The 27677-nt window shown below is 40.1% G+C and overlaps 1 protein-coding gene and 3 non-coding genes across 5 annotated transcripts; 3 read left to right on the top strand and 1 right to left on the bottom strand.

The window, feature by feature from the left end:
• Window positions 1-1046: 1046 nt before the first annotated feature.
• On the top strand, window positions 1047-27588 carry kcnh6a (potassium voltage-gated channel, subfamily H (eag-related), member 6a). Of its 2 annotated transcripts, none has more exons than XM_004552440.2 (17): window positions 1047-1214; window positions 1499-1610; window positions 4977-5207; window positions 6811-6960; window positions 7243-7346; window positions 8163-8472; window positions 10130-10332; window positions 18658-19086; window positions 20009-20426; window positions 20883-21082; window positions 21882-22134; window positions 22809-23002; window positions 23939-24038; window positions 24126-24413; window positions 24615-24798; window positions 25329-25536; window positions 26045-27588. In XM_004552440.2, the coding sequence occupies exons 1-17, from the start codon at window positions 1089-1091 to the stop codon at window positions 26330-26332; spliced, it is 3798 nt and encodes a 1265-aa protein (XP_004552497.2). In that variant the 5' UTR covers window positions 1047-1088; the 3' UTR covers window positions 26333-27588. The 2 variants fall into 2 exon arrangements, with proteins under 2 accessions (XP_004552497.2, XP_076739512.1); XM_076883397.1 differs by having other exon boundaries at window positions 1048-1214; window positions 24618-24798.
• trnac-gca (transfer RNA cysteine (anticodon GCA)) lies at window positions 6704-6775 on the top strand. Its single transcript has one exon. It is a non-coding gene; the product is annotated as a tRNA-Cys (tRNA).
• Window positions 21490-21561, top strand: trnac-gca (transfer RNA cysteine (anticodon GCA)). Its single transcript has one exon. It is a non-coding gene; the product is annotated as a tRNA-Cys (tRNA).
• Window positions 24844-24915, bottom strand: trnac-gca (transfer RNA cysteine (anticodon GCA)). The gene has a single exon. It is a non-coding gene; the product is annotated as a tRNA-Cys (tRNA).
• Window positions 27589-27677: the final 89 nt, after the last annotated feature.

The following is a 27677-nucleotide window of genomic DNA, read 5'->3' on the forward strand; positions in this document are numbered from 1 at the left end:
TTTGAAGTTAAGGATAGGATTGAGGCCTTTGAGTTATAAGACTAAAGCCCAGGCAAGAACTCACAGTATGAAAGCTAAACCCCATCTAGCTTTTGATTTAGCCAAACTTGAATTTTTCATTTTTGCAACTCAGATCGAGTCACACTGTTTGAGTCTGCATCCTCACGTCTGGCTGTGGCACAATAAAATCCAGACTGAAAGTTTCCAGTCTCACAGTCTCAGGCTTGTTAAACACAAAGTAATCTATCTTCTCAGTTTACGACCATGTTTTGAATCCCTTTTTCTTTTTTTAGTTTTGACAGTTCAATTGTTTCTGCAGTGGCACTTGCGCGCCTAACCGGTGCAGTGTATAATTCCTTTCTCCCACAGAAGTCCTGGATTACTTTCACCTACAAACTTAAAATGTGCTTTCTGAACAATTTAAAAAGGGATAAAAAACCTCTCACAGAGGCACATGTAAACACAAACAAATGAGTGCACTTTTAAGATTACCATCACTAGTTTAATATAATACTTCAGAGGTGCAATGGCAGCCACAGAGTAAGAAGATGCTGCTATTTTCAGCACAGTCTTCAGATGTAGGGTGAAGCAGAATAGACTGCTGTGGGTCTGCACTCTATCATTGTCAAATCACTGTCGAGCTATCCACAATGCCATAAATAGATAATGTCAGTATATACATTTCAAAATAAAACATTACTTCAATGAGAAACAAAGTACAAACAGCTATTAGATAAAAGATATGTAGCGCCTAAGGAATAGGGTGCCAGAAATGTAGAAGAAATAATTAATATGATTACAAAACCAACCAACCTTGGATATCCAGGATTACTAATAACCAAATTCTTCATAGTTTTTCATCACAAATATCTTCTAACCTGACTGACAGTGATGCTAATGAGTAATGTTATGGGATCGCTTCCCTGAATTAAAATTCCATACGGTATGTCTTCTAAGGTATATCTAATATATATGTAGAGAGACTTAATACTTATATATACATAACTGATGCTTCCGCTGTCTTCTGCCTTCACGCTGCTGATGGGCGACAGGGGGTGGTGCAAGGGGAGTGGATTGGGATCGGGCTAATGGGAGCTTCTTCACTGCCATCCTTATCGCGCATTGTCCAAAACTTGAGGGAGAATGCAGCGATTATAAAGCAACGAACGGATTCTGCGCTCTGCAGCTTTTGTTCACAACTTGTCCCACAACAGGTAACCTCACTAAGGAAAAGACTTTCGAATCGGTTTCATACAGCTTTTGTTGTATCCTAGTCTACTTTTTACCCCCACGTTATCAGCGTGCAACATCCTGCAACTGCTATTGCCCTGGCAACCAGCCCTCCTCTCCATCATTCTCTGGCGCTTCACCCCTCACCATCAGAGGCAGGCTCCGAGGGAAGCCAAAATCTGCCGCTTACGCTCGCCCTCCAAGTGGAAGTGGACCCTTTTGTTCACTGGCGTCAGTTCAAATCTCTTTGCTTTTTTACTTATCTCAGGTTCATGTGTCGGAAGTGTTTTCTCTCAGCATCAAAATGCCCGTGAGACGCGGTCATGTTGCGCTCCAGAACACTTACTTGGATACTATCATCAGGAAATTCGACGAGCAAAGTAAGTGCACATGAAATTAGTTTCAGTTATGCGTCTGTGCTGCTGTTGAGGTCCGAACAAAGGGTGTGATATTTAGATTCCAAACGTTTTACAAAATACATATTTAGTTTTCCCATTTTAAACATTTGGACTGGTTTTTGCTGCGATGGTTTAGCTCGCAAATGCTTTAAATAAATCCGAAAGAGATGGCAGAGACGGGCGAACTCTAATTTACGCTGAATTAATTACCGTACATTCTCTATTTTAAAAGGGATAAGTGTGCTCTTTGTCTATGGGAAAAGTGTTTCTGACAGCTAGTTCATCAGTAGGAGTGGTAGCTTGTATTTATTTCAGAGCTGTTAGTGTATCCAGTTAAATCTTGTTGGTATAGTTTTGTTTGCTTTATTTTTCACACGTCTGTGTTTGTTTGTCGGTCAGTCTCATTGCTTGAACAACTGTTTACAACTTGCATAGTTCCCATTTCTGTATAGCTGTATATCTCAGATTTCTGTAAAGTTATTTATTTCATATTCTGTATAGTTTTTCATATTTATATCCTGTTCATAGCCTGTACTCACTACAGCCTGTACATACTTATAGTTATAGAATATTCACAACATACTTCATACCGTGTATATTATAACATACCATAATAGACCCATTTCTGTAATATACTTACATATCTATACCATTGCTAATATATATTGTAATATATCTATATCACTAAAGCACTTCTGGATGGATGCAAACTGCATTTTGTTGCCCTGTACCTGTGCATGTGCAATGACAATAAAGTTGAATTCTATTCTATTCTATTCTATTGAACAGATGGTAGAAGGACAGGCTTTTTATATTATAATAAATTAACACATCTTATCTTATCTGTATCAGTAATGCTGACAGAACCCAGCTGCTGCTTTTATGTTTGCGGGGTTGTTGCACCTGCATGTGAGTTTGTTTGTGAGAGCTCACCTTATGACTTACATTGTGTTCCATTAGCTCACATGTTCCAATGGCTGGAAGAAGAGACCACCTCTCACTTATTGGAGAGGAAAAAATCCCTTTCCCTGAAACCACAAAGGCCTCTGATAGAACACATATGTTGCTGTCTTCTTTTGACCTGACCATTATTTGTATGCAGTTTTACCTTCATCCATTTTCTGTACTTAACACTTATTACATGAGCCTGTAAATCTTTGTTAATGCTACTTTAGTTTAAAAACAAAAACACTAACAGACACCATGCCACATTATATCTCATGTGCCATAATCAGTACATTTCCTCACCACTAGCAGCGTGTTGACACAGGACTGAAAATAACCCTGCCATCCTGATTAGATACTGACCATAGATGGAGAAATAGTTGATTGCTGACAACTCTCAGTCTGTTTTAGTATGATCAGCTCTAGGACCAGTAATGCTTGAATCTCCCAATATCCCCTAAGAAACCCGTATTATGTAATGCCTCTACTGTATCCCAAAAAGGTGTATGTGTGTGCACGCGCAGTCTACATACACGTGCACGATAAGGTGAGTGCACGTGCCACAGTGGTGCTGCTTAGCAACGGTGTGACGATCAGTGTTTTTGCTTTGAGCCCCAGATAATGACTTTGGACAGAATGTGCTTTTCCACTCTAAGAGCTCACCCGTTTATATCAAAAAGAGGGGCCAAGAGAAGAGTCCCCTGCTCTCATCTGTGTGGGCAGGAAACAGCTGTTTAACCCAGTTTCACCAGCGTGTAATAAAAAGGCCAATGAGAGGCGACAGAGGTTATGTATGTACTTTTCATTCAGATCGTTCAACTCCTCCATTAGCAGCCTTCGAACAAAACTGCCCCAATTCCCTGTCATGCAGCATTTTTGGGACAGTGGGTGTTTCTGTTGCCACGAACAGTATCATTCATTTCATTGGTACTAGGCACTGAAGGAGCTTGGAGTTACTGTTAGGGATGTTTCTGAAAGCAGGGTGACTCTGAGAGACTCAGAATAATAATAATAATGGATACTTTATTGATCCCCATGGGGAAATTACTTGTTTTTCTCTGCATTTGACCCATTCACTCAGTGAAGCAGTGGGCAGCCCACTAAGCAAGCGCCCGGGGAGCAGTGTGTAGGGACGGTACCTTGCTCAGGGGTACCTCAGGGTAGCCGTTAAGTGGATTCGAACCGCCGACCTTCCGATCATGGGGCGACCACTTTACCTACTGAGCTATCCCTGCCCCCTCAAAGCGCTGACTGACCAGGAAGAACCATTATTGTTGTAACTGACACTGTACAGCCACAGTGTTTCCCCCATGATGAAAGATCACTGATGGTGGTGGTCAACGCCCCAGTGAGTGTCATTAGCTGATGAGAAGTCCAGCAGCTACCATGCAGTTAGAGATTTGATCTCAACTTTAATGGCATTATTTTATTTTATTATTTTGTCGCACTGTCACATGTTTATCTTATTATGAAATTTCAATGTAAAATGATCTTAATATTGTGTTTTCATGAACAAAACTATTTCAAATGTAGGCTAGGTGTTACATTCACAAGTACTGACCTTCTTAAAAGACAGACTGGCAACATTTTTAATACAAATCAAAGCTGGTGGCAAAAATATCAACTGTACAGTGATTGTACTTTTAAGATATGAAAACTCTTTGATAAACAATGTAAATCTGGAAATGTAATATTTTTACTGTTTAGGTAGCCTTGCTAAACAAATAAAATATATTCATAGGCAAGTGGCTGATACCAATGTAATGATGTAATTAAAAAATGTCAGATACACAGGCTCCAAAACCTGTAGATTCCCATAAGTTACCTAGCGCCATGTGCTATACTCCAAATACCCTTATGCTGAAGTGCCCACCTGCTCCTTTTCAATCCCTTGGGAGGAATTGTGACGCTAATAACATTAGCACCATGGAAAAGTAGACTTCATTAGTTCCACTTCAGCTGATTGTCATGCCTAGAGGAGGAAGAACAGACTTTGTGGGCCGTGAAGTCAATGCGTATCCACAACAGTCTGTACTTCAGCATCTTTAAATCAAATTAAATCTTAAACAGTGTAAACAGTTTAATTGTCAGCATTAACAAACTATCTCTTTCAATCTTTCAGTGACAGGCATAAGTGCAATCACTGGAATCAGGCGTCATTACCCTCTGCGAAGTATAAGGCTAATTTAGTTGGTGAGATAGTCATGGCTAAGCTTAATTTATGAACCTCTATGCAGTATATTATTTCTCCTTTAATGAGCAGAAAGTTTATTAATATTTATAAGCAAGAAATTGGCTTTATCGGTGTTGCTTCTAACCCAGCTTTAATGGGCGGTCGTTGTACTGCCACATGGATATCTTGCCTTTATAAATTGTCAACTGACACTGTGTTCCTCCCTTCAGATCGCAAGTTTATTATTGCCAATGCCCAGATGAAGAACTGTGGCATCATCTACTGCAATGAAGGCTTCTGCCAGATGTTTGGTTTTACCAGAGCAGAGATCATGCAGCAGCCCTGTACCTGCCAGTTCTTGGTGGGTCCTGGCACAATGAAGAGTTCCCTGGCCCAGCTGGGACAGGCCCTGCTTGGGTCTGAGGAGCGCAAAGTGGAGATCCTGTACTACTCTAAGGAAGGTAAGACACGCGAAAAACAAAAACAAGACAACGGAGCTGGAGGAAAAATGACTGGAGTAAGCCCATTTATAGCTCGAAACCTCATGAAAAGAGTCTTCTGGCTGTCACAAGATTTGGCCTGCTGACAGCTTGATTGTTATCAGAACAGTCCAAATAATCCTCCATATGTTCAACTAGTTTATCATTTATCTTCTGACAAGAAACCTTGTTACAGAGATCTTAATCCAGAATGTTACCTCAGTCCACCAGCCATTCGATTGGATCTGTTTTAAAACATCCTTCCTGCTTTCCAAGACTAGTCCTTTCATTTTGATAATTCATCATGATAAATGTCTGGATCTGATGCACAAAGATGATTTTCATGTGAATAATTTTTGCAATCAAAACAAGTAGATAGTAAAAGATCGTCTCCCTTTAAGTTTGTGTAGTTCAGGAGATTCTTTATTCATCTCAGACCACTATGTTTGGCAGGTATCCGAGTTTAGCTGCTATCTTTTGCTGGACTCCCATTGATCTTGCGAATCCGTCACCATGGCCAGATTATGCTTTTATATTTAGGCTTATATTTAGGCAGGCAGACTCAGCGTCTTAATCACTTCTTCAAACCTGCTTCTTTTGGTGTAGCCTTAATTCATACTTGCCTGTATTCTCATCAGTCCTATGCATGATTCTCTGCACATCGTTTACTTTTATTTTTAAAGTTTAATTTCCTGTTTATTCCAAGTTATTTGGGATGCCAGTGAAACACTGTCCTCTGCCGAGGTCTGTGTTTAACCTCCATCATCTCTTTTTCTTTATCATCTTTTTCTGGCACAAAGGAACTGAGGTAGACACACATGAGTGAGCATGAGTTAGACAATGACAGTTACCGACTATAAACCATACATTTACTGTCTACATTTATACAAGGACATTCATAGTACATGTCTGTTATAACTTTTGCCATTTGGGCATGAGGAGCGGAGTTTAGAGTGCTGTTGTCATGGGAATGGGATTGTGTGCCAGATCAAATCCACTAAGCATCCATTTGTTTTGTTCCCCTGCTTCCCACTGTGCTCCCAGGCTGAACAGACCGGGGAAAAAAATCTGAACATGTGATTGCAATGTGATTCAGAACAAGACTACAGCGCTCACAGGTCGATTTTTTTTCTTAACCTCCAAACAAAATCTCTGTTCAAGGTCTTTCAGGGTGAATGTATGAATGGAAGTGAATGCATGCACTGTGTGTGTGTGTGTGTGTGTTTGTCCGTTCTGCCCTCTCTCCTGTTTCTATTTTTGGAGCTCACTGATTGTGAAGTGAAGTCAGACCTGACAGAAGTATTGCTCATTTAGCCTTTTTTTTTTAGCTTCCACAGTTTTTGAAACGATTCCTTTCTTTCTTTCTCCTTTGCTCATATTGCTTTCTCCTGTGTGACCTCCCTTAGAAACATAACCTCGTTAAACTAGGCCAGCCTTCAGCTGATCACATTTTAGAAGTAACTTCTAGGTTACCAACAGGGGGTGTAGCTCAGTGGTAGAGCATTTGACTGCAGATCAAGAGGTCCCTGGTTCAAGTCCGGGTGCCCCCTGTATAGCTGCTGTTTCTTATCTTTTGTGTCAATAGGGACCTGCAGACCCTGCCTTGTGGGAATCGTTCCAGTAAAAAATGAAGAAGGCCTTGTGATCATGTTCATCCTTGACTTCCAGGAGCTCATCGATCCCTCCCACAAGAAGACTGCTCTCAGACAGAGAATCACCCAAGGATGGGCCTATTGTAAAGCCTTTCACACTGCATACTGCATGTTTTGTTTGTGTTTCAAATTTATAGAAGCTAAACATTTTTCTGTCTTTCTCTTTTCCTGTGAATTCTGCAACTGTAAATATAAATTAGAAATTAATGTGTGTAATTAGTCTTGATTTTCTCATCATATTGGTCAGAATGTGTACTACTGTCTTACCTTAGCAGAAAAGTTGGATATTTTAAAGCAGAAAAGTTGAATTGAATACATTTTGAACTTCGATAACAAGTGAGCTGAAGATAAAGTTTTCTCTTTAGGCCAGAATCGCAGGCTGAAGATGAGGCTGCCGGTGCTGCGATCCATGCGACGACCTTCACTCTCAAAAGATCAGTTTGAAGGAGTGGTAGTAGACTACCTGCAGGTGAATAACACATGCATGCAGTGCAGTCCATTTGCATGAATGCATGCTTTGCATTTTGCTGGAATACATAAACACATCTGGCAGTGGAAAAAAATCTGTACAAAGATAATACGTCATACTGTGACTCCTAGGCATGACATTTGCAATGATACAATTTTAAAACTTACTGACATATTATGCCTGCAATGCTTCTACTGTTCTTCAATCATGCATGAAGAGCACTAATCAAAATGTTCTACACACTATAGTAACAACAAAGTCTTTGATTTGCCTTTCAAGTGCTATATATACAATTTTAGTTTTATATGCAGTTCAAATAGTTAAATACAAACCACCTTAAATAGCAGAGAGATATTTTTGAAGCAGAAGTTCTTGTTTCTCAGCCCAAAAAGACACCAAATGGAAGAATAAGGGGGAAAAGCAACTGGTCTGTTTATCTTTCTCTTCTTAGAATTTTCCTTTACTTGTGTTTAGAGTTCTCTCTTTTGATGAATGGCACCTTGTATGAAAGTATTTCCTGCCAGTATCCTTACCTGACACTGGAACTGTACTGAATCAGATAAATTGACATGTTGGGACTGTTTTACATTTACGTGCTGGCGGGGAGGTGACATTCCTCTCTGTTTCAGAACAGCATTTGTGAAGTGTGAAATATTACAACGTTTTTAAGAAAACATTTAGAAGAGAAAAAAAGCATTTCAAGCCAAAAACCAGCAAATATGGTGTGTAATTATTTGTTTGAACTATAAAGAGACGCATGGCCTTCATTTACGTAATATTCAAAGTAGCTTGTGCCTTATTGCCCTTCCTTGACAGCCAAACAGCGAGGAAGTCCCTCTGAAAGAGTTTCGGATCCCATCTAAGGAAAGCTGTATGCAGTCTGAGACGGAGGCTCTGATAGAACAGGACATGGATCCCCCATCGCCGGCAGCTCAGCCCTCCACCAAACGACGCTCCCTTCTGACAGATCGACTGGACCCCATGCATGCCTTCCCCCGAGGGACATTACCTCGAAGTTGCTCGAGGGACAGTGTTCGGAGCCTCCGACGTGCCTCGTCACTGGATGACATCGATGGCATGAGGGCAGAATGGAACAGTCGGCCTGGAGACCCCCGGACTAACAGCAGTGAGTGTCTGATGGGGCATCTCAGAGGGAAACTAAAGCTGTGAATAAAATATAGAATTAGTAAGAGTATCATCAGGTTATCGTTGCTGTATTTGTGTCTCAAAGAAACTATGAAGTCTTTACAATGCATATTTTTTTATGATGTTAGTGGAATTTAATGTGTGTTTAACTTTTTTTCAGGTTAACCTTCTGACAGGAATATAAAGCAGCATCCTAATAAATTAAATCACACAAAGCACTTTTCACAGCTGGTTTCTCTGACTAACTCAGAAAATGACACAGAATGCAGTTCAAATTTTTTTCTTCATTAGCCTTTTATTCTGTTAAAAAAAACCTGCTTTGAGACATAAATTTGCCTTTGTTATTATTGCCACTTTGGTTTGCATACAAACAAACATTTTCACTGTGAGATCTGCTGGAAGGTTTGCTGGTATTAAAGGGATCTCTAACAAGTCGTGTCTATTATTTGTTATTTTAGGATACAGTAGGATCTCAGACTTGAAACAAGCTTGCAGTGGTGGCAAACATGTTGACAGATGAGGTCAGGCAGGATGTTCACAGATGACATTGTGATCTGTAGAAAAATTAATGGCGGGAGAAGCAAGACAGAATACATGTGCGTAAATAAGAGGAAGACAGATGTATCAGTGAAGATGCAAGGAGCAAATGAGTTTAAATACCTGGGGTCAAAAATCCAAAGCAGCAGACAGTGGACAAGAGAGTAGAAGAAGAGAGAGCAGGCAGGGTGGAGCAGGTGGAGAAAAAAGTCAAAGGTGATTTGTGACAGAGGATGCTAGCAAGGTTCACAAGATGGTAGTGAGAAATGCTGTGATGTGTGGTTTGAAGATGGTGACACTAACAAAAGACAGAAGGTGAAGCTGGAGGTGGCAGAGCTGAAGATATTAAGAATTTCATTGGGAGTGAGCAGAAAGGACAGGATTAGAAATGGGTACAGCAGAAGAACATCTCAGGGTGAGTGTTTTTGGAAAACCTAATTAAAGAGGCAAGACTGAGATGATCTGAATATGTGCAAAGAATGGTTAGGGGAGGAGGAGGAGGAGGGCTGTGTATTGGACACATTAAAGAGGACATGGAGGCAGATGATCAGCTGTAGCAACCCCTAAAGGGAGTAGCTGAAAAAAGAAAAGGAAGTTTATATCAGATTAGAAAGTGAGGTGACACATCAAATCATTAGTATTATCAAGTTAAATGCAGTTGAATTAAATGTTTAGTAGCTTAAAATGTCCTTGGCATATCCTAAAACACATAAATGCAAACTAATCAGAATCAAAACTGATTTTTTTCAGCTGAGCTGTAACAGCTTTCAACAGATTTCTCACCAGTTCGGCACTTGTCAGGTTGTTGATGTCAGATTGTTGCTCTGATATTTATAACACAGAGAGCGTCCCTCTGTGCAGCTGCCTAATAAAAATTCCAGTAGAGACACAATAATCAATTCTTCTGTCAGTGATTGGGTTTGTGTTAAAATTGCTCATCACTGCACATCTATTAACCTCCGCTCTCAGGGGAAATATTTCATGAGGAAACGTTTTCTTTTGTACAGGTTCCAATCATACTCTTCCCGTTTTCTATTCAATCTACTCTTCCACAGATTTTTTTTTTACTTGACTGCTGATGCTGTTGTTTTGTGTTGTAGATCTCAAGCCCAATACTCTGAACTCCACTTCAGACTCAGACCTTATGAGACATCGAACCATAGGCCGCATCCCACAGGTTACCCTCACGTTCAGCTCTGACCGAATGAGACCGCCTTCCCCAACTGAGATTGAAATCATTGCACCCAGCAAGATTAAAGACCGAACGCAGAACGTCACAGAGAAGGTCACTCAGGTCACACAGGTAAGCTGCTCTTTACCATCTCAAGAGAAAAAAGGGAGAATAAATGCCTGTTTTCTTTGCACTTTACTCATCTTCACTAATTTTATGTCATCACCAGGGTCTTAAATTTTCCATTTCACATTGCTGGCTGCATATATATTTTCTTATTCAGTAATTGGCTACATCAACCAAATTGCTGTCTGATCTTTAAGAGGCAAAATTGCCAGAAATTACTTGCTTCTCACCTGTGAGATTGGCCAAATTGTTAAATGACTGTAATAACAAGGGACCAGCGTTCCTTTCTTCCCTTTGTTTGGTTAATACACAACAGCAGATATGTCTGCAGCCGCTGAACAGCAATCAGTGGTAGGAAACACTAAAAGGAAGAAAATGTTCACAATTACAATACTTATGTCCTAGAAAAGGAATCAGTGACACAGACTTCGGCTGGTAGAATTGGTTCTTGTATCATCTTCTACTTGGAAAATGTTGTGTTAAACTACTGCATTTTTTATTGTTTTAAGCTAATACAAGGAACAGCAATAAATAACTGAGTAATTAATATTTTCAGGTGTATTTTTAGCTGTTTTTGGCTCTTCCTGAAAGAGAAATTTATAATGTTTCTAACTGGAAAAAAAGAAATATGATCATTAACATCATATTTCTGTCAGATAGTTCAGTCAAAGGTGTCTATAAATGGTACATGCTTCAGGGTGACTGAAGACGCGAGACATCCGAACTCACAGGGTGAAAGCGTGAACGAATAATCTCACCTGAGGTGTGACATCTATGGCACCAGCAGCAAAACACATTCATCAGCCACCTGTCATCACACCACGGTGTCTCTGTGTATATTTTGGCAAACTGCCTCACAAGAGTGAAAGAAGGACCACAATGGAAAATACCTTAAAATAACCAAGAAGGGAAACCGTTATTTCCAGTAAAATACAGTTAGGTCGATATTTTCTTTTTTTGCAGTTTTGCCGCTATACACGACAAGTGATTTAAAATCAAACGATGAGTACATGTGATTGAAGTGCACAGTTTCAGCTTTGATTCAAGGGTTTTTTACAAAAGTACAGGACAAATTATTTATTATTAGCAGTCATTTTTATACACAGTCCCCCAATTTCAGAAGCTTAAAATTAAATGAACTGCTGGCTCACAGGCAGTTTCATGGTGAGGTCAGGCCTGAGCCCATGTAAACAAATGCAGCAGACATAATATTTGAAGCTGATTCAAAAACCTCACTTGATGCTTTATAGCTTTGCACTTGAATTACATTTGATAGTTTTAAAATTCACTGTGGTGACGTCATATGTTAGTAAGTAACATGAACAATGATTAAGAAAAGCAGTTTATAGATGCCAAAATATTTTTTAAATGCATTATTATTTGTACAGCAGTATGTCATGTTTTCTAGTAGTAATAATTAAATTATTAAAATTACTATAATTATTAAATATTTTTAATAGATTTGATGAAGGTCTCATGCCGCACTAGACACGCTGCACAGCAGGTTGCTGCCATTAGTAAGTATAAATGGATCTACGAATGTTACATTGAACATAAGAAAAAATGATAAAGCTTTTCTTTATGACTGTAACAATGCAAAGGCCTGTTTGTTCAGGTATAAAGCAGAAAATAAGGCAATGCTGGGCTCCCTAAGTGCATCACATTAACCGGTTTATCTGAGAGGCTTTCAGGATGGTCAGTTGAGCCTCTTTTCAGCCAAACTGACCAAAGAAGGGTTTTTGTTTGTGTCCCATTTATCTTTTTTTTTTTTTTTTTGGAGTGGCTGGTTTGTTATTTTAGCAGGATATCAGATATAGGAGCTATGGGTTCACTATGAGGTGTTTTGTAAGCTATTTACATGGTTCATGACTTGTAACATTTTACAAGATTTTAATTATCTGATTCATTAAAGTCTTTAAAATTTAGAGCGTCAGCTGATTTAATATACAGTATGATTTTTTTTTAAATCTGGGTTAATGATTCATCTATTAGTTCCTCCCCAAATATATATATAATCCAGGCTATAAAACTACACACAGTAACTCACAGTAAGTGATTTGATTACATTTGGTTGCAGTTCACCCCAATTGAATCTGCCTCTGGGCATTTAAGCGACCATGACTCGGTTAATCTTTGTGAAGTTTATTAAATTACTTAGAAAGTTTAATAAACATTTCAGTACGGATACCACCTTTTAGGAGATGTTAGTTGTGCATTTGCACAGTGCTGTGACCTCATGTGACTGCATTGTGACTGAATGTTGCTGCTGTGGTGGTGGTGAGATATTGCTTCTTTGCACTGGGAGTGATTGTGGTATTGACAGCCAGCTCTGACTCTATATGCAAGCAACGTAGCTTCTGTGGTCCTGGAAAAAGTGACTGCACAAACAGAAGACCTCTCGAAAAGCCTGGCTGAACACTTCATCTGTTATCTTGGCTTAGCTGACGTCATGAACAAGATTGGTTAGAAAGTAAGCGTTCCTCTGTTTAACCACACAGACAGAGTTTGTCTGCTTGTCAGGGAGGTTTGTTTTAGTCTTGTTTTGTTTTTGTTGGAAGGTAGAAGGTAAAAATAAAAATAAAGATTAATAAATCTCTTTGGTATGCCACTTGCTGGCAGACCACACACCGTCTTAGATGTTTAGTTGTTTTTAGATTGATAAAGTGCTTTGATGAAGATTATACAACATTAAATAAACTCAAAGCATTTCCATCCATCCATCCATTGCTGCTGCTTTATTTACAATTAATTAAATCTATTCCTGTTTTGTTTTTTGATATTCTATGAATGTGAAAACATATTTCTTTTTCAAATATATAACAATGCACAAAACATTTTAACCTACTTTGTTGAAAATTGTCAGAGTTTGTGCACCTGAGGTTTCAGGTGTTTCCCTTCCTGGTCACCACTCATGTACACAACTTAAATACATATGAACCATAACAGTAAAATCTCTCCTAACTACATGACTGTTCAATCCTTTTAGGGTTAAATTCTATAAACACAAAGGTCAAGCATCCAAATAAAGAAAATATGTCTGTGTCTTATAGAAATATAAACTTTTTCTTCAACATTCAAAAATGAAAAAAAAAAAGGTTTCATTAATTGCACATGCAAATGGAAGTTATTTCCAAATTTCTGTGTAGTCATATTGCTGTGTTTTCTTTATGTAATGTCAGTACATGAAGAATGCCTGGATGTATGTAGGGCTCACAGCTGCCTGTGAGTGTGGAGAGGAGTCCTGCTGGTTAGCTGGATTTATGAAAGGGAGCGAGACTATTGAGCGGCACTCGTGGCTTGACGTTGCCAGTGACCTTGGCCCCTGGAACTAATGGAAGTGGAGGGCAGTGGGCTTGGTCTCTGTGCCTCTGTCAGACACTAAATCACAACTGCGTGTTGTTACCGCTGTGAGTTTTTGTCCGGTTAAACCAACTTGCTTGAGTATCATAATGTTGAGTTCAGAGACAAGAAGGTCAGGCTAACGTCACAGTAATCACGGCTGCTGCCATGTGAACTGTAGCAGTGGTCTTTTACTGACTGTGAGTTTTCTACAGGTACTGTAATAAATAGTAAAGCACATGTTGCCTTTCTCTGTGGCCCCAGTTTCATTATGCATAGAATGTTTTCTTTATGCTGCCCTTATAATTGAATTTCGATTGGCAAGTTAAAAAAAGAGGCATGATGGTTGTCATTGATCTTTGTTCATATTGATTTGTCTGCATAACACAAAGCACACTGCGATTGATTATAGACTGTGGCTTGTTAAAGACAGATAACTGTACAAGAGCCTCAGCACACTGTAACTAGTACTGTGTGTCGGTGTGTATGTGGCGCCCCCTGGCGTTGACTGATCTTGCAACAGGGCAACTTGGAGATAGTTGCAGCTTTAACTGAGTGTGGCTCTGTTTTTTGCAGGTTTGCACAGCTATTTTTTTTAGTATTTGTCTCCATGAATGTGTGTGTACAGGTTGATAACATGCTCGTTTGAGATCTGATTGAACTCTGAAGCAGTCACACCCAAATAACGCATGCTTCTAAAAAACAACATCCTCACAAGGCGTCTTAGAGACTAGGCAGTTAAAAATGTGTAAATATATTTTCCAAATATCAGGGTTGAATATGAGGTTATTTGAGTTTTTTGATGGAATTTATTAGTTCATTTACAAGACTTTGCAAAAAATATTTTTTAAAAAGAATTACATTAATTCAGAGGGGAGAAAAGACAGGGCAATGTTACCGTAAACCTTTATTTTTTGAAAATATAATAAAAGTGATTGGAAGGTTATTCACAAAATGACAACACCTCACATACACTACATTAATTCAGATAATAATTTGCATATGCAAAAATACTAAACAAAACCAAAACAGCAAACACGCACAATGTATTTGCATTCACAAACAATTCACGCAAATGCTTTTATAATTATTTCCGCAGCAACTGACAATAAATCTCACCTCCTATAAAGATTGTATAGAGCTAAAGGGAAATTTTACTTCAGTCAAGAGCTTAAAATTTATTTAGCTGTTTAGCTTTTTATTGTCAGGCCAAACACAACCACCTTTGATTTTTTTTCTCCAATAATTACTACTTGTTGAGCATCACACAGGAGGCAGGTACCATCATCCATCACTTTTTATGTGCTTGAAAGAGGATCCCATGATGAGGGCAGGGCTACAATCAGGGAGGAAGAGCGAGAGGAGCAGAAGGGAGGGAGACACAGACTGACGGACAGAGTTCCCGTCTCCCTCTCTCTTTCTCTTAGTCGTAGTCTTGTCCTGCTTTTTACCCTGTGGTGTGTGTTTCAGCATGAGCGTCAAGCAGAAACTTCAGCCTGTGAGTACAGCCTTACTGGGTCTTTCATGCTCTCTGCAGTTACCCTCAAAACTCCATTTCTTTTTCAGCTCCACATTCCTGTTTGTTAGCTGCCAGTGTTCCTTTCCCTGTTCTTCCTCACCCCATCTTTAGTCGTCTTCCACCTCAAACTTCCAGCTCACTGAATATGTCTCCACGAGTTAGAAATGATCACTTGACTCAAGTTAAGCTGATGACATGTCAAAGTGACGTAACTTCACAGAGATTACACGAGAACTGTGCAGAGTTAGAGCACTTTCAAATTTACTGAGGGGTTTTTAAGCTGAAAATAAATGCTACTTTCATGTCTGCATTCTATTAATGTGATATTCACATCCTAAAGGCTTAATTTTATCTTTACTTATTTTTTATAGATACTATTTAAACTTTGAACTAAAATATTTAAAATGTTTTGTGCTTTGCATTGTTGCTTTATCCACAGTTGTCATATTATTATGAATATTTTATATTTCTGCTCTGAATACCTTAGAAGAAGCACTTTCATATATATATTTATATCTATATGCATGTCTCTCACTTTTTCTCTCTCTTCATATATTTATATATATATATATATATGCTGGATTATTACTATTATATGATATATATTTTTTAAATCGTGTTCTCTGATTACAGCTCTGCTGACTTTTAAATCTAGTACAGCTTGAAATGTATCAGCTTGATCTCTTCCCATGATGATTTTAAAGTCGGAGTAGCAACAGAGAGTTGTAGCGTGCAAATTAGAGGTGCCTGTCGTTGTCTGGTCATCATTATCATTAAACAGAGCTGTGGTGGACATCAATAACGTAACATTTCTTGGATGAGTGAACCTTTGCTCATGTGTTTACATTCTCATTACTGTGTTGTCTCTTCACATCTGTTCAGCTCCTGTGGTTAGTTGCTTACACACAAAAGGTTGTCACAGTTTGTTGTCCTAGATGGAGAATTCAATAAATTCTGTGCACTTTCTTCCATTTACGTCTGTTTTCCAAACTGAACGCTGTCTTGTTGGTCGTAAACCCAAATTATGAAGCAAGTGAAGCAGCCAACATCCCTTTACTGGAAATATTATCGAAACCTTGGTTATTCCCAATGACCATCTTTTTTTATATATAGTACTCTGTCTTGAGAAAAAGTTTACTTTGACTATTTATGGATACTGCTTTCATTCAAGCTGGGAAAGTGGAAGGGAAATGCATTTTTGAGGAGACTTTTTTTCCCTCAACGAACAAAAAAGTCTAAATATATATTACATTTTGCAAGGGAAGATGGGTTTACTGGTTTCTTGTACCAATATGTGACAAATTAAAGGAAAAACTCTCGACTTGTGGAGATCCAAGGGCCCTGTTTTGTTGTTGGGACATTTTTCTGGGTGCACTTCTCCCCTTGGATGGATAGCTCATGTATCAATCAATGCAATGTTCTTCTGAGTCATCAGATTTATCCTGTGGTGAAACATTTCTAGCTCGAATTAAGAGAAAAGAGAGAGATCTTTTCAAGCTTTACAGTGTCATTTCCATCAGTAGGAGGGGAGGGATCACTTAATAGTTAAATATAAATAAGATGCACATCATATGTCATGGCCTTCACAGTCCCATATGTATCCATCTATCAGCTGGATACATATGGGAGATCTTTGGCTACAGGGTTACACCACATTCTCTTCATCAAAACACCAGATAAGAAGCTGTTTTGGTGAATATGGTTCATTCCCTGCAGTGGGCTTCAGGACTTGAGCTATAGCACACCAAAAGCTTTTCCCTTTTAATTTCTCACTGATCTGTGTGCTTGCCATACAAGTTCAGCTTCTTTTGTCATGATGACTATCAACATAATTATGCAAACTGAAATGTAAATGACGGTCTAACCGCCAAAGGGTTTGTAAGGACAAGAAGGACATGGAAACCCAACAGCATGTACAGCAGTTTAGCGCTCTGTGGTTCATGTAGATGTGAATGTCAGTTATAGTGCATTAAAAGAATAAAGCACTTTGATTTCTGCAAAGCCAGTTTGGCCAAATAGAGCTGACCTTTCCATTAACAGAAATTACCTAAAATCACTCCTCTGCATGAAGCCCAGTCGATGCCAGCACTTATTCCAGTCTGAAATTGATCAGATCGCTGGCAGAAAGGGTCACGTGGCAATCACGTGGTGCAGCGGAGGCAGGTGAGGCTGCAGTGGACTCTCTAAAAAGGACAGTGATTTGGCTCGGTTAAGTGCATTTGAAGAGAGGATAGAAGAAGGCAGGAGCTGGGATGTGTGTTCATGGCAGTCATCAGCAAACATATTTATCTGGAAGAAAGTGATGAAGGAAGGGAGATGGGGAAGAAGGCAGGTGGGGCTGCAGAGAGTTTGGAGAAGCCTCCTCTGCTGCTGTGGACGCCAGGATGAGAACCTGGACATGGAAGCTCTTATTGTTGTACCGGTCAGTGGATCTTACTCATCACTGATTCAGTCACTGGTAATTTTCTGATTTGTGTTGGTCTGCATGTAAATGGTACTCGACATATGAGTGGATTTGTGTTTTGCTCTTTTCTGCCACCCTGAAAGAAGAGTCCAGAGTTGTTTTTTAACCTCTTGCTGTTTTAGAATATTAGGTTTAGAATATTTTGAGCAATGCACCATTTATTATAAATTAAAGCCGTGTTCATGATGAAGTTCATCATCTGAGGTGGCATGGCACTATCAAAGGACATGCTGGGCTTTACTTTAAGGGTGCAGTGGGGTGTGGTTAATGTAAAAGTATCCCAGTGTCTATCTATTTATCACAGTACTGCTACACCTTATGGATTTTTGCAGCTTGTATTGTAAATACTTGAGATGGCACTAACAGTAATTATGAAAGCTACAGTTATTCTTGGGCTCTTGGGCTGTCGTGCACCATGTTTCCTGCAATAAATTCTGCTTGTTTTTCAGTTTCCCCAACCTTCGTCTTACTTGGTCAGCAACAGCTACCAGACTGTTTTAACATACACTCTTTTAACTCTCTCTTTAATTCTTTTAAGGCACTATCAGTATGTTGGAATTTTTAAAAAATGACTGAAATTAGTTTTGGCTGTTTTGTAAAGAACATCATTTTCATTTTAACTAAGAAAATTGAAATTTCTTATTAAATATTGCTTTATGGATAAAACCTGAAAATTGTTAAATTCTAATAATTAAACCGCAGTGAAAGCTGTTTAAATGATAACTTAAGATGCTGACTTACAGACCAAAAACATTTCACATTTTTATGTCAGAATTAAGTTATTGTTTTTGAATAAGGATAGTTGTTTGCTTTGTGAGAACTGTGCACTTACTTCCTTTACTCTCGTCTCAGACATTAGCTAATGTACACGCCTCCCCCTTTTTCCTGTTTTAATTGTATGCTTCATAAAGTACTCTATATAGTATTTATATTATACTTTCTGGCTATGGGCCTTGATCTTTCCTCCATTATTAATAACCTCCTCTGTATCCCATTGGCCTCTTATCAGGTGTTATCCCTCGGAGCTGACGTGCTGCCAGAGTACAAGCTCCAGGCCCCGCGCATCCACAAATGGACCATCCTTCACTACAGCCCCTTCAAAGCAGTATGGGACTGGGTCATCCTGCTGCTGGTCATCTACACGGCCATCTTCACGCCATATTCTGCTGCCTTCCTTCTCAATGAAGCGGAAGAAGAAACACAGAGAAGAATCTGCGGCTACACCTGCAACCCACTCAATGTGGTGGACCTTGTGGTGGACGTCATGTTCATCGTGGACATCCTCATCAACTTCAGAACCACCTATGTGAACCATAACGACGAGGTGGTCAGCCACCCGGGACGCATCGCGCAGCACTACTTCAAGGGCTGGTTCCTGATCGATATAGTTGCTGCCATCCCCTTTGACCTGCTCATATTTCGCTCTGGGTCTGAGGAGGTGAGAAAGCTATCGGAATATCACTTTGTGTTTCAGACAAAAGATTAAATGAAAAGTCTCCTTTTATAGCCTTTATGTGTAACAGATTTTTACAGTTTTGCAGTAAAACTGGAAAATTACTCAAAACACAACTTTTTTATTAAAGTCAAATACAGAAAGTCCCAAAATACAACCAACTAGGACATAAAACAGGTAACTCGGGAACAGACTAGGGTGGATAAGTAGACACGCTGACAAACGCTGTAAGGGAGCAGCAATCACAGAGGGCAATCAGGGGAAATGGAAACAGCAGGAAAGTGAGGCATATCCAAGATAATGATATACAAGAAGCAAAACAAAGCATGTAAAAAATAAGAGGCACAACACTGACACACACAGCAGCCTGGCACAGAGAAATATGAAGGAAAGCTAGGAAAATAAACCAAAATACAAGACTTATGTTTAAATAGCAAACTCTCAGCCTTAACAGAAACTGCCATCAGAAGTAGCCTCCAAACCCTGGCATTATCAAAAAACAAATACCAATCAAAACTCAACTAAATAAACAAGTATACTAAACTCAAAATGCATGAACAACCCCCCCAGCGCCATGGCACTGCTGTTATGAGTGGCAGCTCTTGGCCTTTTAACTCTTACTAAGTGAACCAACTAACGTGCCTGTGCTTTTTGTGCTACAAATGTAGCTATATTTGGTTTGGAGAAACTTTTATCTGTGATGTCCTTTTCCTTTTACCAGTTTATGTAAAATTGATATTTTTATAATACTATGATGGAGTAATTATTGCAGGATAGCTGGAAGCATTATGGACAAATTAGAAGTGTTTATATGCGTTTTAAGAAGATGGAAAACCCGCTGAGTTACACATGGTAAATGTCCAGTCTGCTAATAGCACTAACATTAAATCTTCTCTGTCTTCAACAGCCTCAAACAACCACTCTTATTGGACTACTGAAGACGGCCAGACTTCTGAGGCTGGTGCGAGTGGCCAGGAAGTTGGATCGTTACTCAGAATATGGAGCTGCTGTTCTTTTCCTCCTTATGTGCACCTTTGCCCTCATTGCTCACTGGCTGGCCTGTATCTGGTACGCCATCGGTAATGTGGAGCGTCATGGCTCTGCCCGCATTGGTGGCATGAAGATTGGTTGGCTGGACAATCTGGCCGACCAGATTGGGAAATACTATAATGACAGTGACCCAGCCTCTGGCCCTTCAATCAAAGACAAGTATGTTACAGCCTTGTACTTCACCTTCAGCAGCCTGACTAGTGTGGGCTTTGGCAACGTCTCACCCAACACCAACCCAGAGAAGATCTTCTCCATCTGTGTCATGCTAATCGGCTGTGAGTAGAAAGGAAAAGGATCAGAAACATGCAACACTTCAGACTTCGAATCATTGAAGTAGAATCCAGAATATTTTGCTCTAACTCTGAAGCTCATCTTAGAAACTCTGGAGTAATTCAATTCTTCTTGCATATATTCAGTCACTTAGGTGATATTTCCTCATTTTAATATGAGGAAAATTACAAAGATAATGTCAAACAAATCAGCAAGTTCAAGGAGAATCATGTCAAAATATTAGGTCAGTCACTGTTTGTTAGCTGGTAAAATAAGTCCTCCAAGATCTTACCTGTTTTTATGAGAACAACTTGTACTGTTTACATAAATCCAGTACATCCTGAGCATACATACAGCCTTTGCTAACCTATTTTTTGATGGTACAGAGATAGACAGGAGAAATATAATCAAATTTATCACAACCCCAGGAGTAAATTGTTTCTGCCTTCTGTTCCATGCAGCTTTGATGTATGCCAGTATATTCGGAAACGTATCAGCCATCATTCAGAGACTTTACTCAGGCACGGCCCGCTACCACACCCAGATGCTGCGGGTCAAGGAGTTCATACGTTTCCATCAGATCCCAGGAGGTCTGAGACAAAGGCTGGAGGAGTACTTCCAACATGCCTGGTCCTACACAAACGGCATCGACATGAATGCTGTAAGGAAATGAAAAAACTTTGACTGCTGCCTTCCCCTTATGAGCATGCTTTCAAAGTGCAAACGTCAATGTGCACGTTCAAAGCACCTAACTGAAGTACAAATAATGTGTTACAATTTATAGAAACACTTGCTGTCCTCAAGTTCTCAAACCAGTTTTTCTGCATGTCCAGTGTTTGACCTACACTGGCTGCTTGCCGTATTCTATGCTGCTGCAATGGCCCAGTTTTTGTGTGGTGATCTTTTAATGTCATGTAGTTCTTAAAAGTAGTAATAAGTACAAATCCAGGCTTTGTTTGATGCACTTGCTCCCAGAAAAAAAAGTTTTCGTAATATTAAAATAAAACCTTTATAACACATTTTATTTCAAACGTTTTCAGAGACTTTTAGGGGCATCTTTGTGTTCATGGGGGTATAGCTCAGTGGTAGAGCATTTGACTGCAGATCAAGAGGTCCCCAGTTCAACTCTGGGTGCCCCCTCTTCATTTACAGACATTCATTGTTTCCGGTGTCTCATAGAGAGACCCACTTTTCAGATGTGATGTGCGTCATGTTGCTGGTTGGGACATCCCTGCTAACCAGAGCGCAAGAGCAGAATCAGTGCCTGCCAATTCAATGAGGGAATAGCTTATCAATTGTAGCTCTCATCCTGCATGCATCAATCTGATACTCTGCTCCCCTCCAGACCTTTTTCATGTGCTTTCACGTTACTTCTTTTTTTATGTTACAGAAGCTTAAAAAAGAAACATAATATGAAGACAAAGTTAGATTTCCTATGTCCCATTTGTTTCTTCCTGCAGGTTTTAAAGGGTTTCCCTGAGTGTCTGCAAGCTGATATCTGCCTTCATTTGAACCGCAGCTTGTTGCAGAACTGCAAAGCTTTTCGAGGTGCTAACAAAGGCTGCCTGCGGGCTCTGGCCATGCGATTTAAGACCACCCACGCTCCGCCGGGTGACACCCTAGTCCACAGTGGGGATATTCTCACTGCCCTATACTTCATTTCCAGGGGTTCTATAGAGATCCTCAGGGACGATGTGGTGGTGGCCATACTGGGTGAGCTGCAAGTTGCTAATAAAGAGCTTTTTATTATTACTTGTTAACACTTTAAGAAAAATCATTTCATTTTCCATTTAGTTAAAATAATTATGACCAGAATACAATTTTCAAGGTTAAACAAAAAAATTCACCTATTTTTGGGCAAAACCAGTTTAATTTGTTTATATTTATCTGATTATGAAATGTTTTTTAGCTGTTTTATTTTGCAGTCCTGTTTGTTTTCCACTCACTTGTTCTTTCTCTTCCTGCAAAGTCACAGCCAGAACTGACATTGGCCCTTAGTTCACATCAGCACACACTTGTGTGTGTGTGTGTGTGTGTGTGTGTGTGTGTGTGTGTGTGTGTGTGTGTGTGTGTGTGTGTGTGTGTGTGTGTGTGTGTGTGTGTGTGTGTGTTGTGTGGCCAGAGGTGTTTGGGCACAGCTCCACTTTCATTCCACAGCGATTGATCATCAATAGAGCCAGCACTGGCTTATCCAGGCTGCACAGGTCACATCTTTGTGGCTGTACTGCTGTGGATCAGGTCACTGTGGTGCATTCTTTTTTAATAATGCATTAAACATTAAACAAGAAAATAAATAAATAAAAGAACTGACATTACCCTGTTATTGCTTATACAAGGATGGGCTTGCCTAATTGAATTTTCCACTACTTTTGCTGTGATGTATGTAGGAAAGAATGACATCTTTGGTGAACCCATCAATCTGTACGAGAGGTCAGGGAAATCCAGCGCTGATGTCAGGGCTTTGACATACTGTGATCTTCACAAGATCCTGAGGGACGACCTTCTGGAAGTGCTAGACATGTATCCTGATTTTTCCAACATGTTCTGGAACAATTTGGAGATCACCTTCAACTTGAGAGACGTGAGTGCCACCAGGGGGCGTTGTTACACAGCATCCTGCTTGTGATTAGAGTTTAGAGTCATAGATTTATGTCTCAAGATCTATTCTGTTAGTAAAAACGTAGCAAATCAACTGAGATGTTGTCATCATGACATCATAAACATGCTAAAACTGCATTTTCTGCCCCGGTTTTAATCGGTCCGCTATGCCTTTCCTCTCTGTGATGAGTGTAACTTTGTGTGGGGTCACGCTTTTCTTTTAATTTCTTTTAAGGGTTAGGGCAGAAATACCTGCCTTTCTCTTTTGGAAACAGGAACTTCCAGTTTGCTGATCTCTAGTGCTGTCAAGAAGATAAACTAGAACCATGTCTATCATTTCAAAGTAAATGAATCTATTACATTTTCCAAAATGCTCCCATATGACTTCATGACGTTGTTATTTCTTGTTATTTATAACTAATATTTATAACAGTACAATAAATAGAATAGAATTGCCCTTTATTGTCATTGCATGTGTACAATGAAATTGTGATCAAACATGTATAAAATGTCCATTAAAGACATTTCTTTTCATATATTACTCTGTCAGTCCTGAAATAATCACAGTGGCTAACTGGAGCCTTCCTGGTTTCTGAGTGTGGTGCCGTTTCAACTTAAAACTAAACGGTTTGGAAAAGCACTTAATGTGAGGGCCCTCCAGACAAACATGTAAATATAGGCAAAGTGTGCAGGAGGGTTTAGAGGCAGTATTGAAACTGGGGCATTTGAACAACACACTCAGTAAGCATTGTGCCACAGCGCTACAAGTGGTTACCAGTATCAGAGGTAATCTTAAGTGGTAAAATCATAAAGATCTCACCTAGATTTCTAAATATACTGATGGAAAAGGTGCTGTATGTTTCTTTTAAGCAGGAGATGTGGTTTGTAATTTTGAATTACTGAAGCTGATCTGTATCAGGTAGATAGAATAAACCAGACAACCCCAGGCAGGGACTCTGAATGTGGCTATCGTCTGACGAGGCATCGGAGAAGCTCACTGCGTCGGAGAAACAGGCCAGGTGAGTAAGGGACGCGGTCTAACGCCAAATGCTCCTGTATCAACTTATTGTCTTATTCCTATCTGAGCTGTGACTCTGTGTGGACAGACGGGATGGATCGTGAAGACTCTTACCCAGATCAGTCACGTTCGATGTCAAACCACCACCGGGGAACAATGGCAGGATCTCATTGGGAAGACCTCTGCAGCAGTGCTAGTATATGTTCACAGTCTAGTGATGAGGAAATGAAGCCCATAGGACACAGCAAAGGGGAGTTGTACCCCCATGCGGGTGATACCAGAGACTATCCATCCGCAGTAGTCAACCTTCTGCCTCACAGTGGACCTTCAGCTGGACTCGGCCCGCCTGTAGACCTTGGAGGACCTCCATACTCAGGTAAAATCCACTTAAAACACTTTTGGAGGCACAGAGAACACAAAAACTCCACAAATGTAAATTTTTTATTCCATTTTAATTTGCTTTTTTTGGTTTGAATGCAGCACTGATAGATAAATAAAAAATAACTGTGGAGTAATACATTCGCATATTTTAACAAACATTTTTTCAAGAAATGATTGTTCTTTTACTTTTGCACAGCAGCAACCCCTATCAACATGCCAGGCCTGTATAGCTACTGGCCAGACCGCAGAGCAAGTCAGTTTTCAGACAGCCAGAGGCGGCCATCCTCAGTAAGGGCGAGTTTTCACCCTTCACCCTGTGCTGAAGATCGGCCCAGTGAGCTAGAGTCTCGATTGGAGCTGCTTCAGTCACAATTAAACCGGTAAGCTAGACTTATGTTGTTTTAGAATTAAAGAAATAAACAAAAAGGGGGCACCCGGATTTGAACCGGGGACCTCTTGATCTGCAGTCAAATGCTCTACCACTGAGCTATACCCCCGGTGCAGAGGCCCCTGGGAGGTGGATGCATTTGTCACTGTTGTCCCAAGGCAGTGTTTGCATTTCAGCTCCACCCTTTCTGTGTTTGCATATCAGTTTCCAGCTGAGTGCTTACTACATGGGGCTATTTTGCATGTGTGTGAGAGAAAAGGAGGAGTAAGAACAAAATAAACAGAGATAAGAAAGGGTCAGGGGTGAGACTGAAAATGTCCATCATGTATGTTTTCTTTTAACTGCCTGCCTGCTTCCACGTGAATGATCGTGATGATTCTATAGCGACAGATAGAGAAAAGTGTGTTAACACTCATAATGCTTTATAGAAGTGTTCTGACCAGGATCAAATCATAGAAATCAAAGAAAAAATGTGTGAAAGAGTCTTGAAGCCATATATCTTTATCTTCTTGTCTTGTCCAGACTGGAGACCCGTATGACTGCAGACATTAATGTGATCCTGCAGCTCCTTCAGAGACAGATGGCTCTGGTGCCTCCGGCCTACAGCGCTGTGTCCCCCAGCCCTCACCCACCTCATCCCACCACACTGTACAGCACGGGCACACCCACAATCCACACCGTCCCTCCAAAGCAGCCACCACAGATCGACAGCACTGCCTCATTACTCCAGGTGCTTTACTTATCATATGCTATGTGCAATAAGATTGCTCCTCTATAGTCATTACTTTTTTTGACACTTTTGCCAGAAAAACTATTTAAGCAATTCAATTCAGTTCATCAGAGTTGAAAAAGAAAACAAGAACTTAAGACATCCATAATCCTGAAAGGAAAAAGAATAACAGAGATATCTGATAAATCTACAAGTCGAACGATGATTGTTATCTCCAGGTTTCAAGATAACAGACTGCCTTTTCGCCCCAATCATCATTTATGTCTTGCATTATCTGTAGCAAGAGATCAGTTAATGCAGGATCTTTCTTCCTTGCTTTTGGATTCAGAGCACTTTTTTTGAGCCCAAAACATCCATAATATTAAACTATTTTTTAAAATTAGACTCTAAAAAAGATTCTGACCTTTGTGTCCCGCAGAACATCAGTCAGGCCGTTTATTTAATATAATTAAATTATACACTACATACATCTAATCTTGTATGAACTAATACTTCTCTGTCTTTCCAGAGTCCAGACTCTGACTGCAAGCACAAATCCAAGGATTCCCTGTCCAGCGGGATCCATCTAACTGTGGCATCAGATGACACCATGTCCATGTCACCAGAGGCAGACCGACCACATCTACCCTCTGTCGACCTCACTCCTCCTCAGATCTTCTGCTCTGGAGACCAAGAGCCTTCAGGACTTCTGTGCGGCATCCAGCGCTTCCCCTCTCTCCCGGAGCACCTGGAGATCTCCACAGAAATGCAGGAGATCCAGAGGCATGTGTCTGATCCTGTCCTGCCGGGCAGCTAGAAGAGCTATCACTGACCCTCACACCCTACAGCCTGGTACTTTGGACAGTACAGCCATATTTTCCCCACATCGGTACTTCCTTCCCATTTAAACCTCCTCTCCTGTTCAGATGCTGCTGTGGAGCGTGGGATGCCTTGCCTTTCACATCACAGAGGGTACACAGTGTCTCGAGTTTCTCAAGCACAGACCGAACAATGCCCTCAAGGCTGCTGTAGTTTTGTGCTCCAGCATCCCATCACTCCCAAAGTCCTGTGCAATAAAGAGCAGGATGGTGCACTGACATCTACAGGACATGCCAAGCAGTCACTGGATCTCAAAGCTACACCAACCGCTCCTACATGGAGGCGTCCTTGAAGAGAAGTGAAATGACAAGAAAGAATTAAGAGGTTTCACGTTTGAAGAATTATCTGCAGTCACTTTGTGTAAGAATTGCACATTTAGATTTGAACATAGAAAACTATAATCAGCTATTTGGAAATGAAATTATTTTCATATTGCAAATATTTATAGGTACATTCAGGACCATGCACTTAGTAAATGTAACAACTGTGAGTGGTTTAGGTTCAGTGTTTTGTCGTTGTTGTGTATGTTTAAAAATATCAAAAAGTCGTACAATAACTGTCTCACACACCGTGAAGGATGACGATTTATGGCAGACGTAGGAGAAAGCGTCGTTTTCATCTCATATTTCCTGTTGCAGCATTTTGATGTGAATGAAAACGTGTCAAGCGTGTCATGAGAAAATATTAGAATATACACAATGAAGCAGCACAGAACAAAACAAAAAACGCCAAAGTTTCATGTACATTTAAATATAGCTCTTACAGTTTTGTTTTTGGTCACGAATGCTTTGATTGCTCCCGTTTCTGTGTTTGTTTATCCGCTCACCTCAGACGTGTGTCGACTATTTCTCAAAGCAGCGTGGTCACACGGTGTCGTAACGCTCCTGATGTGTTTATCTGAAAGTGCCAACAATGAAGGACTTGTTCTCTCAGTTATTTTGACTCGCAGTGGACAAACCGCACCCTGGACGCACGTAAAGGGAAATCAGCTTAGTGGCAATTGAAGTGGATGGTAACTGTCAATCGCATACAGGCGCAGAGACGACGTCTAAATGTGCGCCGAGATGATCTCTCAGTTTCAGCCACGGGGTGAATGTAATGACCTATTAAGCATTTATAATTCTGTGAAAGGCTTCTTCAAGCACAGATTCCTGTTATTTGTCTTTTTTAGATTAAAGACACACTGCAAAGTTACTTCCTTTTGTTTTCCAAGTAACTTACCCGAGCGCTGGGATAATAACTGCAATGCCAAATGACACATTGCAAACACTTCAAAATAACAG

Source organism: Maylandia zebra, linkage group LG4 (genome assembly GCF_041146795.1).
Source record: "Maylandia zebra isolate NMK-2024a linkage group LG4, Mzebra_GT3a, whole genome shotgun sequence".
Classification (NCBI taxonomy): Eukaryota; Metazoa; Chordata; class Actinopteri; order Cichliformes; family Cichlidae; genus Maylandia; species Maylandia zebra.

What these genes read in the sequence shown, in the direction of transcription:
- kcnh6a (XM_004552440.2), top strand. Translation starts at nt 1,089, where the DNA reads ATGGGAGCTTCTTCACTGCCATCCTTATCGCGCATTGTCCAAAACTTG. An exon ending in CACCCAAGGATGGGCCTATT is followed by an intron (nt 6,961 to 7,242) that starts GTAAAGCCTTTC and finishes TTTTCTCTTTAG; the next exon opens with GCCAGAATCGCAGGCTGAAG. An exon ending in TGGAGGACCTCCATACTCAG is followed by an intron (nt 24,414 to 24,614) that starts GTAAAATCCACT and finishes ACTTTTGCACAG; the next exon opens with CAGCAACCCCTATCAACATG.